At 32.4% G+C, this 15770-nt stretch overlaps 1 protein-coding gene across 2 annotated transcripts in view; it reads left to right on the plus strand.

The window, feature by feature from the left end:
* DPYD (dihydropyrimidine dehydrogenase) overlaps positions 1 to 15770 on the plus strand; it is a 1007953-nt gene that overhangs the window by 493082 nt on the left and 499101 nt on the right. For both annotated transcript variants that reach the window (XM_051993281.1, XM_051993280.1), the window contains exon 12: positions 13161 to 13345. In XM_051993281.1, coding sequence (XP_051849241.1) covers positions 13161 to 13345 — 185 coding nt within the window. The remainder of the gene's footprint in view (positions 1 to 13160; positions 13346 to 15770) is intronic.

Raw genomic sequence — 15770 nt, forward strand, 5'->3', positions numbered from 1 at the left:
TAAGACCTTGTTTCAGAATTGTGCATTTACTTATATACTAAAATTATTTAAATGAATTATTACTGTATATTTTAAGTTTGCATTGAAGTGCCTACTGCCAATTCAGAGTAAAAAAAAGTCAGTAAGATGGATATCAAAAATAACATTAATGAGCTGCTAAAGCTAAAATTACAGGAACTTATGAAATTGGTTAAACATAAAAACCATTAAACTGTTTACTGAAGCTTCACAGATATACTGCAGCTAATGAGCATTTCTGCTATTTAAATAAGCCCAAATTGAACACACATTACATGGATACATAATTAGTCATGGCAGTCAAACACACATAGACTCACTTTTAAAGCTTTATTTAGGGAATCTTTTTCCATTTGATTTGTTTTGTTAATTAAATTTTTTTAGTATTCAATATTTTAATAATATTGTTGTTTGTTTTTTTTGCAACTGATATAATTTACTACTGGTTTTCCATTTGTTTTTATATGTGCTTTAAGTGTGACAAATAGAGATTATATATTAAAAGAGTTTTTGCTTATCTCCAGTTTTGTAATTTTTATTTCTATTCTATTCAGAATCTTTCTTTTACTTCCTTGGCTGATTCGTATGTGTAAGACAACTTGGTAGCACTATACAGTTTAAGTATTTTCACTATCTCATGATAATTATTAAAAAAATTATTTATGAGAAGCTAACTATGCTTAGAAGTATAATAGTATTTTTTAAATTACAAGCAATTATCCTTGCCCTCAAGGAGTTAACAATCTAAAATAATGGTAATGGTGCAAATAATGAAAGAAGTTAATGTAAAAATATTTGAAACTTATATAGACAACATGATGTCTTAGTAGAATACCTCAAACCTCCATAATTTTCAATCACTGTTCCATGTAGTTGACAAAGTATTTTTTTTATTTTAATATCTTTTTATTGATAGAACTCATCCCAGGGTAATTTTTACAGCATTATCCCTTGCATTCATTTCTGTTCCGATTTTTCCCCTCCCTCCCTCCACCCCTTCCCCCAGATGGCAAGCAGTCCTTTACATGTTGAATAGGTTACAGTATATCCTGGATACAATATATTTGTGCAGAACCGGACAGTTTTCTTGTTGTACAGGGAGAATTGAATTCAGAAGGTATAAATAACCTGGGAAGGAAAAACAAAAATGCAAGCAGTTTATATTCATTTCCCAGTGTTCTTTCTCTGGGTGTAGCTGCTTCTGTCCATCTTTGATCAATTAAGGCTCTCTTTATCGAAGAGATCCACTTCCATCAGAATACATCCTCAAACAGTATCGTTGTTGAGGTATATAATGATCTCCTGGTTCTGCTCATTTCACTCAGCATCAGTTCATGTAAGTCTCGCCAGTCCTCTCTGTATTCATCCTGCTGGTCACTCCTTACAGAACAATAATATTCCATAACATTCATATACCACAATTTACTCAACCATTCTCCAATTGATGGACATCCTTTCATTTTCCAGCTTCTAGCCACTACAAACAGGGCTGTCACAAACATTTTGGCACATACAGGTCCCTTTCCCTTCTTTAGTATCTCTTTGGGGTATAAGCCCAGTAGAAACACTGCTGGATCAAAGGGTATGCACAGTTTGATAACTTTTTGAGCATAGTTCCAAATTGCTCTCCAGAATGGCTGGATGTGTTCACAATTCCACCAACAATGTATCAGTGTCCCTGTTTTCCCACATCTCCTCCAACATTCCCCATTATCTTTCCCTGTCATTCTAGCCAATCTGACAGGTGTGTAGTGGTATCTCAGAGTTGTCTTAATTTGCATTTCTCTGATTAATAATGATTTGGAGCATATTTTCATATGTCTATAAATAGTTTCAATTTCTTCGTCTGAGAATTGTCTGTTCATATCCTTTGACCATTTATCAATTGGAGAATGGTTTGATTTCTTATAGATTAGAGTCAATTCTCTATATATTTTGGAAATGAGGCCTTTATCAGAACCTTTGATTGTAAAAATGTTTTCCCAGTTTATTGTTTCCCTTCTAATCTTGTTTGCATTTGTTTTGTTGACAAAGTATTTGTCCTCTAACGTGCCATTCTGAATGTGTTGGTAATCTTCCAAATTCAATAAAATTTGATGAATCCATATTACCTCTAGGATAAAATATAAGTAGTATAGTAGCATCACTATGCAACCCCAGAAAATCATGGTAGTGATGTTTTAGGGACCCAAGTCACACTGGAAAGGAATGGATTAGACTCATAGTCTAATGGGAAGGATTAAAATTCCAAGATTCAACTTAATTCTGCCTTTGATTTTTGAGTTGTAAAGAAAATATAAATAGCTAATAATTTAGCTACTTGTAAGAGTTTTGGTGGAAAGAGAGAAAGAGAAAGACAGAGACAAAGAGAGAAAGAGGCAGAACAGCAAAAATCAAAGAAATAGACAGGGGAAGAGACAAGGAAGCAGAAGCAAAGAAAGACAGAAAGAGAGAGAAAGTGCAGTTTATGATAATGCCCAAAAAATGCTTTGTATACTTTAAATGCTATTTGTAACATATGAATGCTTTATACATAAATACAATTATTATTATTATTGCTATGATACATACATATAATATATAATATACAATGCAATATATATAATACAATGCATATAATACATACCATAAATACAATTATTATCATGCAGAATAACTAGAGCCATAAAACACTGTTTATAATAGAATAAAGCCATATGCGACTCACACCTAAATTAAGTGAAGGGTAATAAGAATAATTCAATTGATGATTCACCACCAGTCCCAACAGTTAATATTTCTTGTCCATTTTCCCTCCTTTGGACTTTTCCCTGTGGTCTATAAATAAAACAAAGACACATGGACACACACAAAACAAGAAAAAAAAAGCAACACTTTTTTGGACACTTGCATCTTGGACTGATTTGGACTACTGTGCCAGCTCTGACTGCCCACCACACTGTGAAAAATACTCAAAAATTGGGTTTCCAGAAAGTGTTGCAAGTTTCAAGGTCAATGACTGGGAGAAGACTTTTCTTCATTGTACTTGCTGAATAAGCTCATTGCATATTATCAGAAGTATCTGAGGACAGAGTAGCCATTTTAAAATGAGTTATATGACCAGGGAGGGAGAACATTTCTAGGAGTAATATGTAAGGGGTGCATGTGGAACATTGTAAAGCAGAAGGGTTCTGGCCAATCAGAATAACCTTAGAGTATAAAGCTTGTTCTCCTTTCTGTATTAGTGTGCGAATTCATGTGGAGTTTTTAAACATACTTCTACATGAAAATATAAAAAGTTTAAACCACTTCACTCATTCTAAGGTTGTTCATGCACTGCACCCTTTTGGGGGGTTCAGAATTTTATTTATTTATATTTTATTTTATAATTTTACTTATGACAGTACTGGCTCCAGATCTATGCATGTCTGCCTCTAGGAATTCATCCTGGGCTATAGGAAGAAGAATGGTACTCTCTCTTTTTCTTTTCATCTTTTTTGATAAAATTGATAAAAATAAAATAATATCCTTTTGATTCTCATCCCAACACTCTGAGACATAATGTTACTAGCAGACTGTGAGAATCTATATCATCTTATACCAGCTTCCATCTCTGTGGCTTTATTTTATATATTTCCATGCCTGAAATAGTGTATATCCTCACTTCTGCTTTTTAAATTAGATTTAGATTCCAACCACCACTTTATCAAGCTTTTCCTGATGTCACAGTTTTTTGTACCTTTTCCTTGTGCCAAATTATCTTTGAATATTATGTATAAATTTCTTTATATGCATTTTCCCATTTTTCTAGTATATTTATATTTATTTTGTTAAACATCTATCTCCCAATTAATTTAAGCACATGGAAGTTTTATAAGCCATGAGTTTGACACTTCTTGTATACTGTAATTCCAGTATGGAAATTCTTTTCACAAATGAAGATTGACAGTTCAACACATTTGGAAATTATATTCTTAAAGCATTGCCTGGATCACTGAAAAGTTGAATAATTTGTTTGTGGTCTCACAGGTCCAAATAATATGCAAGTTTTCAGAAGATATAGGCTGTTATATATTTGTCTTTGTATCCCCAGCACTTAGTACTCTAATTGACACAAGTCCTTAATAAATGCTTTATCATTGATAATCAATGCAAAGATACTCTATAAGTACCTGAGTTGTATAAGGCAAATTATTAATGTCTTTGAAAGGAACAAAAAGTGATATATGTTATCTCTGCCATCAAGAATGTAATAACTAATTAAGGAAGAAGAATAGAAAAAATAAAATTAACCCAAAAATGCACTATATTATAAGTGCCCAAAGAGTTCAGGCTGAAAAGACAGAGAAGGACGAGATGAGCATAGGCTGAAGATGTTAGGGAAAGTTTTACTGAGGAGGTGGATTCTTTAGTGTCTCAGAAAATTTTAGAGAAAGATTGTAATGTTGAACACTTTGTAATATGGGAATATACTACAAAGATGAGTGGAGAGTTGCACAGGGATTCTCACTATTTTCACAGCTGCTTCTTTCTTCTTTTCTCCTCCTCCTCCTGCTCTTCCTCTTCCTCCTTCTTCTCCTGTTTCTTCTTCATTTCTTCTTCATATCTTTATTTCCTCTTTCTTTTCTTCTCCTCATTTTTTCCTCCTCGTCCTCCTCCTTTTCCTTTCCTTTTTTTCCCCCTCTTCCTCCTTCTTGATCTGAATATCATTTGAACTCTCTTCATTTTGCCTCTATTCTTGGAAAAAGGAAAAACAAACAAACAGTTGCATAGCTTTTAAAAATGCTTCAATTTATTCATCTATAGGAAAAGCCAATGCATAATTCTTACCATTTAAAAATTATAACTTATAATTTTTTAAATCATACCCAGTGTTGAATCCTATAACTTATTAAGCATCCAAAAGTAACAGTGATCATGTTTCTTTGTTATGACAACCGATGTGTTGTTTTTGGAGAATCAGGCTATACTTATGTACTAAAAATACAACAAATTTGACATTCATTTATAAATACTAAGAAATATACTTGTCATATGCTAGCAGGTTTCTCTTTTACATATATGACAGCAGGGCTACATCAGTTTAATTGACCTTGGCAATCTGCATCTGCTAGTGATGTGTCCCTGAGGGACAGTTTCTGCAATTTTAAGCTGCAGCTTTTATTGAAGAACTTAGGTGTCACAATACAATTAGGCCTCTGAAAGAAAGAAAGAAAAAATAGTTCATGCATTACGTTAAGACTGAAAAAAAAGTCTTATTCTTAAAATTTAAATAATTATTATTGTAAAGCTACCTTACTATATCTTCATTTTAAAAATACCTCGTTCTAAATCAGTGATAATAAAACAAGGGAAAAGGAGGCAGCTTGAATCTTGGCCTTCTTATGCACATTAAGAAAGACAGAGGCCTTTTAAAGACTGCCTAAAAACTCAGGTGAATATGTGGGTTGAATCATTATTATTACATTTGGGGAGACTGTGCTGGTGGCTTCCCTATCTACTTTCATTTTTGTCCAACTATTAGGCCCTCGAGTGTTATGCAGTCACCTCAAATGCAATAAAGTTTATATGGGAAGATTTATCTTTCTTAAGATTACTGCTGACCTATTTTTGTATACTTTTTAGATAAGTGGGAAACTATATGTGTCTCCTCATACTATTTCACTTAACACTTCATAAGGAATAGAGAACAATTATTTAATTTATAAATATAAATATAAATTTCACTCTGTATTTTCATTCCTTCTATGTTAGTTAATAGTGAGAGAGAAGATTTGTATTGCAAACTGAGCACACAAAAATAACCAAGACAGAGTTATAGAAGATGTCAACAATGATGGTCAAAGTGATTAAATGATCAAGGGATTATTAAAGGACATTGTTATGAGAATAGAATAAAAAAAGGGGAAAAGTACAAAAGATGAAGACTAAAATGAGAAATAATTAAATAGGTTCAAAAAAGGTTTAGACTAATTGATAAATTATAGATCCATGATGTATTACTAAGGGAAACTAAGGATATTGGAAACAATTGCTCTTACCTTTATATGTTACTGTCACAGAAAACACTTTGCTTTACCACTGGTGCTTTGAGGTCACTATTTGAATTCATATGAATCCAACTCATTGTGTCATTTCTTATTTTCATCTTACTTCACTGGTATTTACATTTTGCTTCACAATTTACAAAGCACTTTCATAAAATAAATCCAAAGTCAATAATAACTTTATTATCCTTTTCATCTTATAGATGAGGAGATAACTGAGTCTCAGAAAAAGTCAAATTATAGGAGTAGTAAGTGGCAGTCAGGATTTGAAAACAGGTCTTCTGACTCCCAGTCTAGTGATTATTATGCTGCACCAGACGGTCTCCTTGGTTTTATAAGCAGCAGTTGTGCCTATTCTTTTCAAATATTTCCTTCAGGGAAATGCTTTGAAGATAAAATACCAGATCCTGTTATTGGTATAAGATGTTCTGTGTTATTATTGGCATAAGGCATTATATGTCATTATGAAAGGGAATTGAAATGTGAACATTGAAATAGACTGCTTTGCTTTTGATTCTTTTTTGTTCCCCATGAGATGAAGCAATAAATGTATGAGAGACTTGAATCCTTGAAACAGACCTGCCTGAAAATGAAAAGATCATTTTCAGAAGATGACAGAGCTCTCATTTTCTCTACCCACTCTCTCTTCTACTCCTTGGCCTTGCTATCTGACTTCTTCCCCCACCAATATACTGAAAATAATCTCAAATGGCAGGAACAGTCATCAAATCTAGTGGCTATTTCTAAGTCCTCATCCTCCTTGACCTTTCTGTAGAATTTGACACTATTGACTAAAACTTCCTATTGGATATTCTCTTCTCCCTTAGCTTTAGAGATGTTCCATTTTCCTAGTTCATATTCCGTTGCTTTAAGAGCAGCCTGTTTTCTCTCCTTGTATCTCTTTGTCTTCCTCCCAACCTCTCCACTTTAGTGCTGCCCACTCTAGACTCTCTTGACATTTTCATTTCCTCCCATATTTTCAAATTTTTCTCTGAGGAGTTGGCTCCTGATTCTCCAACCTAGCCTTGACCTCTCTATTCTGAGTCTGACTCACATTTCTAGCCATCTATTGGATAGCCTCACCTGGAGCTTCCACTACGATTTCAAATTCAACATGTCCAAAATTAAACTTAACATCTTCCCTTCGACCTACTATTCTTTCAAACTTCACTATTTTTATTAATGATATTTTCTTTTTACCTAGTTTTTCATTTAAGCTCTTTTGTTTATTCATTTGAGATTATTGCTTATTCTTCATCATCTCTTATACCCAGTCACTTCTAAAGTCCTAAAGATGCAGCTGCAAGGTTTCAGATTCATCTTCTTTACAATAGTTCTTTCTTCCAATAGCATTAGTAACTGTTTTCATTTCAATCAACTTTGATATTGTATTGTCCTTTTTAGCTTCACAATTGTTCCCTTTCTGCTACCCATATTTATGCACAGATTTGGTTATGATTTTCCTCTGCTCCAAAACTTGTTCTTATGGTTCATTTAGTTTTCTTGATTCCATTTTAGGGTTTTCTGGGCAAAGATACTAGAATGTGGTTTGCCATTTTCTTCTTCAGTAGATTTAGATAAAGAGAGATTAATTAAGTGACTCGCCCTGAGTTACACAGCTAATATGTGTCTTAAGATCAGATTTGAACTCAGGAAGATGATTTTTTTTTCCTGAGTCAGTTGGGATTAAGTGACTTGCCCAGGGTCATACAGGTAGGAAGTGTTAAGTGTCTGAGATCAAATTTGAACTCAGGTCCCTCTAACTTTAGGCCTGGTGCTCTATCCATTATGTCATGTAGCTGTCCCAAAGACGAAACTTCTAACCCCAAATTCAATGCTCTAGCCACTCTTCTATCTACCTGCTCTCATCTAAAAGAGTGACTCTGTGGCTTAGTAAGTAATTCCTTTGTCTGCTTTTCAAGAATCTCCAATTCAATAAATATTTGTTAAGTGCTTATCCCAATGACTCTATCACTTGATATCATCCCATTTCTCTGATCCCTTCTTTAATTACTCTCCCATTTGTATTCTATATTCAGGAGCAAAGTAAATTCCATCCCATTGTCTCTTGCTCCTTATTCTTGGAATGTTCTACTTTTATCTGTTGAATTCTTACCCATCTTCTAAAGACAAATTTCCAAAGCTGTTCTTCCACAATGCATTTTCTGAGCTCTCCCTATTGCAAAAGGCTTCTCTCATGGATCATAAACAATCCTTTTGTTTTGCACCTCTCTCTTGAATTATTTTTATCATGATGTAGTATAGATAACTATGTTTCTATCTTATACTCTTACAAAGTTTTAATCTCTGTAAGAAGTGGGAAAATGTTATAATTCTTTGTACCTAGCATTAAGCACAATGTTCTAGAAATAATTTCTTATAATTAAAATGATAATCACTTTTTCCCCAATGAATGTAAATTATATCTTAGAAGATAGATTTTTATGTTTAAGTTGTATATGTGTGGCAACTTAATTTTTAGCATATTAAAGTTTTTTGTTTATATGAAAATCTGCATTTTGATTTAATCCTTAATTATGAATTTAATTACTAAAAATGTTCAGTAATAATGAGACAACTGTGATTATTGAGAGTAGATTGAATTGAATAACCATGGATCTCTTGAGGCTTGTTGGATCTTTGCGAGGTTATTGCCCATAACAAAACTCACTATTAGCAAATTGTGAAAATATTATGTTATGTAACACAGATCAAGTAATTAATATTTAAGATCTTATCAGAATAGTCTTAAAGATAAATATAAAATCTATTCAATTTCTTATAACTTTTTTAAAGTATATTTTCAGGAAATATAATGAGATAAAAGGCCTAAACTGTTTAAATCATTCTATCTACCCATATCAAGATTCATAACTTTACTTGATTATAGATTCTTTCTTTGAGGAATTTGCAAAATTGGGTACAAGAATTTGAATGTATGACATTTGCCATCCCTTTCAACTCTAGATAAGTCATATTATAACTATTATTTCTATTGAAAAACATGAGTTTTTAATGCTACTATTTATAGACACTTAATGAAGTGACTTTGACTAGTGAGGTGGTACAGTAGAGTGCCAGTCCTGCAGTCATTAGGTCCTGACTTCAAATCTACCCTCAGATATTTACTAGCTGTATGATTTTGGGGAAGACACATAACCCTGTTTGCCTTAGTTCCTTATCAGTAACTGGAAAAGTAAATGGCAAACTACTCTATTTTCTTTTGACAAGAAAACCTCAAATGTGATCGTGGAGAATAGCATGTGATGGAAACCACTCAACAGCAAAAGTAAAATGACTTAGGAAATACATTCAAAAGAATATAAATCCAGTTTTTTTTTTATTTAATGCTATGAGTTTATTTAACAAGTATATCAAATTCCTTGAATTTAATTGTATCCAGCAATTCCTATTAAACTTCTACATCATTTTTCCCCAGATAAACTGCCACTAAGTTGGGTCCACCCTTTCCTATACTTGTTCAATTGAAATTTTGACCTGGAATGAGTAAATATTACAATTAATTCTTCTCCAAGAGTAGGACCAAAGATGAAAATAAAATAAAATGTCCCTTAGTATTATAATTTATTTTGTATTATTACTAACTACTGAGTTTTTCTTATAACTTCTTTCTCTGATTTCACTGACCCTCTTCATCTGTGAAATGGAGGTAATAATTATAACTACCAAATTCACAGGGTTTTCATAAAACCAAAGTCAGAAAATGTACGTACAGTGGTTTGCACATTTGAAAGTGTCTTGGATCTAGAACTGGAAAATAATTTGGAGATCATCTAGTCTAGCTTCCCTTATTTTACGAGAGTAAACTGAGCCTAGGAATATTTGAGTTCTCCTAGTGCACATAGGCAATAAATGACTGAGACGTGATTATAATATAGATCCACTGATTCTAAAAGAGAATTTTTTTAAAATCAATCATACTACTTCCTATAACTGATATAATTTTGTTGGTAGAAGATGGGCTAGAGCACTGAATTCAGAGTCAGGATGATCTTATTTAACTTCTACCTCAAGCATTTAATTGCTGTGTGTGATCTTGGGCAAGTCACTTAATATCTGATAGGCTCAGATTATTCATCAATAAAATGGGAATACTAATAATAGCATGTATCACCCAGGGTTATTGTAAGGATGGAACAGAGATTGAATTCCTCCTGACTTTTTTCTCTCATTCCATAGAAATTCTAATCACCCCTGGACTTCATACATTGATTCCTTATGGCCTCCCTTTCTAATTGGCTATTTCCTCCCAGAACTACTATTTTAAGAAGCACACAAAGCCAACCAAATTTTTATTCCTTTTCAGAATATAGTTCTGACTGGACAGATTTAATACACCATAAGATACTTGAGGTCACTGTGCTTCTTCCTATTTATGTTTGGCATCTCAGTGCTTAGCAGAAGGCCTGACACATATTAAGCTCTTAATAAGTAACTGAAATAAGGTAATCTATGTAAAATGCTTTGAAAGTCACAAAGCACTATATAAGTATTTTTTAAATTATTTTTCATTTTTATTATCATCACTAATATCATTATGAGAATCATTTCTGCTTTTCTGAGCAGAAGTTGTAGAATCTACCATTTCCCTTTGTAAACTATATACTTTTAATCTGCCCATTTACTATAATGAAAGGTTATCTCTATCATAATTTTCCAAATGAACATAGTCAGTGGATGCCACAAGTATGTTTTTTGTGTGTTCTGTTCAATGGAGAATAGTTCCCTGAATCTTTGTGACGAATCCTAAAAACTGAAAAATTTAACTATGAGATAACTTAGTATATACTATTACCCTTTGTCCTATTCTTTGAGACAAGTCCTATCTACTTATCACTTGTTAACTCTGGCAGAAGTAGATCATTTCCTTTCCTTGTTACATCTTTCCTCTGTTTTTAGTAGAGTTTTTCCTTTATTCTTTTCAGTGTTCTTCTATATAAATTGATATTTTAAAATTACTTTGTACTTCAGGCTCTCATTTACAATCTGAGTTCTCTTTAGAATTTTTTTCACCAAGGGACCAAATCTTGTTTTCTATTTCTTTTTCCTCCCTTTATGAAAACTTGAAACATATTAGAACCAAGTAAGAGAGCAAATAGGTTTTCTTTTCTATTTACATACAAGTTTCCCTACATTATAGTCCTAATATTTATGAATTTTTTCTTCATTTTTTTGAGAGACAGATACAAACCAAGCACAGTCACAGAGTCATTTTCCAAATGATATTTCGAGAAAGTCCCAATTCTCTTGAATGTTTGAGGAAAACACAAAATAATTTCATAATATTTATTTTGAAACAATTGCAATTTCTTATTATTGATAATAAATTGAGTTCTCAGTCTGAGGAACTTATCAGACTCAAATAACAAAGGTATCAACACATCTTATGTTATGGAAGAATCTGACTAACTTTAATTCAGAGTTTTAATTCACAACTTTAAATTCACGGTTAAATAACTTCTGCTAGCACAAAGCTGTTTTAATCACTTTTTAAAAGTTTAATATAGTAAATCAATACATTCAACTAAGCTTGCTTAATAAATATTTACATTTAAATAGTTGAAGATAATTGTCATGTTCCCCCACCTCTTTTCTTCTTGAAGATAAACATCACTCATCCCTTAACCAAACCTCATATAACACAGTCTAATCACCATTCAGATTTAGTATAGCTTAATACTTATTAATATCACTTTGTAAAAGGAATCATACTGTGCATGATATTTTATAATTTTTTCTCCTAAGAGTTTACATTCTATTGCAAAGAAGAGATGGTAGATGCATATGTATATGTACATCCATACACGTATATATGAAATGTGCATATAAATATACACATATGTGAATCAATAACATGTATATGTACATGTATAAATGCATATCACTATAAAGCAAGATAGGAAATGAAAAAGCACTCCAGGAATATAAGAAGGGACAGAATATCACAATTTATAAGAGTTGGAAGAAATCTCAATTGATCTTTGATTCAATAAACCATTAATAAATATTTTTTAAATCCCTGTTATGTTCCAGTAACTGGAGATATGGGCAGAGATGGTAGAGTGATAGAATGAAACATCCCTTACTCTTGAAGATCTTAAATTCTTCTGGAGTTTGGAGCAGGCTATATACATATCTAGATCCCCATATCCAATATATAGCAGACTATATATACACACATATACATACATTCAATGCATACATAAATGAATAAATATAATAGAAAAATATGTGAAGAGGGAACAATAGGAATCAGACTAGTTATGTAGATTGGGAATTAGAATGGATTAGTCCTTAAATGCTCTCCTGGGATATTTTATTCCACAGAGAGTAAGGATCCAAGAAAAGATTTTCAAATAACAATTGATAAAAGTCAATTTGGTAGCTGCCTGGAGAATGGATTGCAGATGGGAGAGAGTGGAAACAAAGGAATTAGTTATGAGGTTATTCCAATCATACAGGGCAAAAGTGTTGAGGTTTTGATCTGGAATAAACATTGGATAAGTGATTAGAAGGGGATGGATGTAAAAGTTGCTGTTGGAACAACATGAACAAGGAAATAATTACATAGTGGGAATAACAGAGGAAAAGAGTCAAAGATAATGCCAATGTTATAGACTAGGGAACTGAAAGGATAGTGGTCCCTTCAGGAGAAATAAGAATGTTTGGATGATGAATGGTTTTGAGGAAAATATAATGCGTTCTAGTGAAGTAGGCTGCCTTATCTAAACCAAATCTGAACAAGAATTCTAATTATTTCATACCCAGTAATAAGGAGTCATTTAGTTTTTCCTTGAAGATCTCTGAGAGAGAACCCATTATCTCTACTATACTACTAGTTCTATTATACCACTTTGAAATAGTAATTATGATTGCTGTTGATTTTTTCTTTACATTAGGAAAAAATTTGCCCTTTTACATTTTGTCTATTGTTTCTCATTCTGCCCTGTAGGATGAAGCCTGAAAGGTCTGATCTCTCTTCACAGACAATTCTTTAAATACTTGAAAAACAGAAAAACAACAATTCTGATTTTTTTTCACATTATCAATTTATTATGTATATCACTCACTGTTGATTCTCTCATTTGCTTACAGTAAAAGAAGCCATGGATCCTATCAAGTTTAATAGATGGGGTCTTCCAGAAATAGATCCAGAAACTATGCAAACCAGTGAACCATGGGTATTTGCAGGAGGTGACATTGCTGGTTTGGCTAATACCACAGTGGAGTCAGTGAATGATGGGAAGCAGGCTTCTTGGTATATGCACAAATACATACAGGTATGTCAACTTTTTTAGTTTCAATTGCTCTTTGCTAACTGGTTGTTCATTTATCTTTGCGAGTAAATGTAAGGCAAAGGATTTCTTTTCTATTGTTTTATTAAAGCTTTTTATTTTCAAAATATATGCATAGATAAATTTTCAACATTAATCCTTGCAAACCTTGTCATCCAGTTTCTCCCCACCACCTCCCCTAAATGTCAAGTAATCCAATGCATGTTAAAAATATGTATTAAATGCAAAATATGCATACATATTTATACAATTATCTTGCTGCACAAGAAAGATCAAATCAAAGAAAAAAATGAGAAAGAAAATAAAATATAAACAAAAAGAGTGAAAATGCTATGTTGGATGTCTACATCCAGTTCCCACAATCCTTTCTCTGGATGTAGGTGGCTCTCTTCATTACAAGGTCATTGGAACTGGCCTGAATCACCTCATTGTTGAAAAGAACTGTCCATCAGCATTGATCATTGTATAATCTTGTTGTTATCACGTACAGTCATCTGCTGGTTTTGCTCATTTCACTTAGCATCAGTTCATGAAAGTATTTCCAAGCCTTTCTGAAATCATCCTGCTGATTGTTTCTTATATAACAATAATATTCCATAATATTCATATACCACAACTTATTTCGCCATTCTCCGACTAATGGGCATCCACTCAGTTTCCAGTTTCTTACCATTTCAAAAAGGGCTGCCACAAACATTGTTGTAGTTCCAAATTGTTCTTCAGAATAGTTGGATCAGTTCACAACTCCATCAACAATGTATTGGCATCCCACGTTTCCACATCCCCTCCAACATTTGTTATTATCTTTTCCTGTCATCTTAGTCATCTTAGATCTGACTTTATTTGTGTGGAAAGTGTTTTGTAATTGTGATCATATAGTTCCTAATTTTGCCTTGGCAGATAGACTTCCAAATATTTTATATTATCGACAGTTATTTTAAATGTAATTTCTCTTTGTATCTCTTGCTATTGGAATTTGTTGGTAATAGGTTAAAATGCTGATGATTTGGATTTATTTTGTATCCTGCAACTTTGCTAAAGTTGTGAATTGTTTCTGGTAGTTTTAAATTGATTCTCTAGGGTTCTCTAAGTATACCATCATATTATATGTAAAGAATGATAATCTGGTTTCCTCAATACCTACTCTAATTCCTTTAATCTCTTTTTCTTGTCAAAGCTTACATTTCTAATACAATATTAAATAGTAATGGTGATAGTGAGCAACCTTGTTTCATCCCTGATCTTATTGGGAATAATTCTAATTTGCCCCTATTACATATGATACTATTTGATGGTTTAATAGATGCTACTGACTATTTTAAGGAAAACTCCATTTGTTTCTATACTCTCTAATGTTTTTAATAGGAATGGGTGTTGGATTTTATTATTAGTTTGGTTACTGACATAGTTGATTATGCTAATAGTTTCCCTAATATTGAACCAGCCCTGCATTCCTGGTATAAATGGTACACTTGGTCATAGTGTATTATCCCTGGGAATGACTTTCTGTAATCTCTTTGCTAGTATTTTATTTAAGATTTTTGCATAAATATTCATTAGGGAAATTGGTCCATAATTTTCTTTCTCTGTTTTCATCTTATCTGGTTTAGCTATCAGCACCCTATCCACATCAAAAAGAATTTGGTAGGAGTCCTTCTTTCCCTATTTTTTTCAAATAGTTTGCATAGCGTTGGAATTAATTGTTCTTTAAATGTTTAGGCGAATTCATATATAACTCCATCTGACCCTAGAGATATTTTCTTAGGAAGTTGATTACTAGCTTCTTCTATTTCTTTTTTCTGAAATGGGACTATTTAAGTAATTTATTTCCTCTTCTGTTAATCTAAGCAATCTATATTTTTGTAGGTATTCCTCCATTTGTCTTAGACTATCAAATCTATTGACAAAAAGTTGGGGAAAATAACTCCTAATTATTGCTGTAATTTCTTCTTCATTGGGGAAAGTTCTCCCTTTTCATTTTTGAGACACAATTTGATTTTCTTTTTTCCTTTTTCTTATCAAATTGACTAAAGATTCATCTGTTTTATTATTTTTTCATAAAGCCAACTGTTAGTTTTATTTATTCAATAGTTTTCTTACTTTCAATTTTATTACTCTCCCCTTTTATTTTCTGAATTTCAAATTTGATATTTAATTGGGAGGTTTTAATTTGTTCTTTTTCTAGTTTTTTTTTTTAGTTGCAAGCCCAATGCATTGATTTTTCTGTTTTATGCAAAGAACAAAGGCTTTCTATAACATATTATATATGACAAATGTTTGTTTTGGATGAGATGGAGGAATGTACCTGGATAATAACCTATTTGAGTGGATTTGCTGATGTGATATCCAGGGATTCATGGCCAACATAGAATTAGTGATCACAAGCCTTTTCCTTGATCTTAGCCAATTG

Source organism: Antechinus flavipes, chromosome 4 (genome assembly GCF_016432865.1).
Source record: "Antechinus flavipes isolate AdamAnt ecotype Samford, QLD, Australia chromosome 4, AdamAnt_v2, whole genome shotgun sequence".
Classification (NCBI taxonomy): Eukaryota; Metazoa; Chordata; class Mammalia; order Dasyuromorphia; family Dasyuridae; genus Antechinus; species Antechinus flavipes.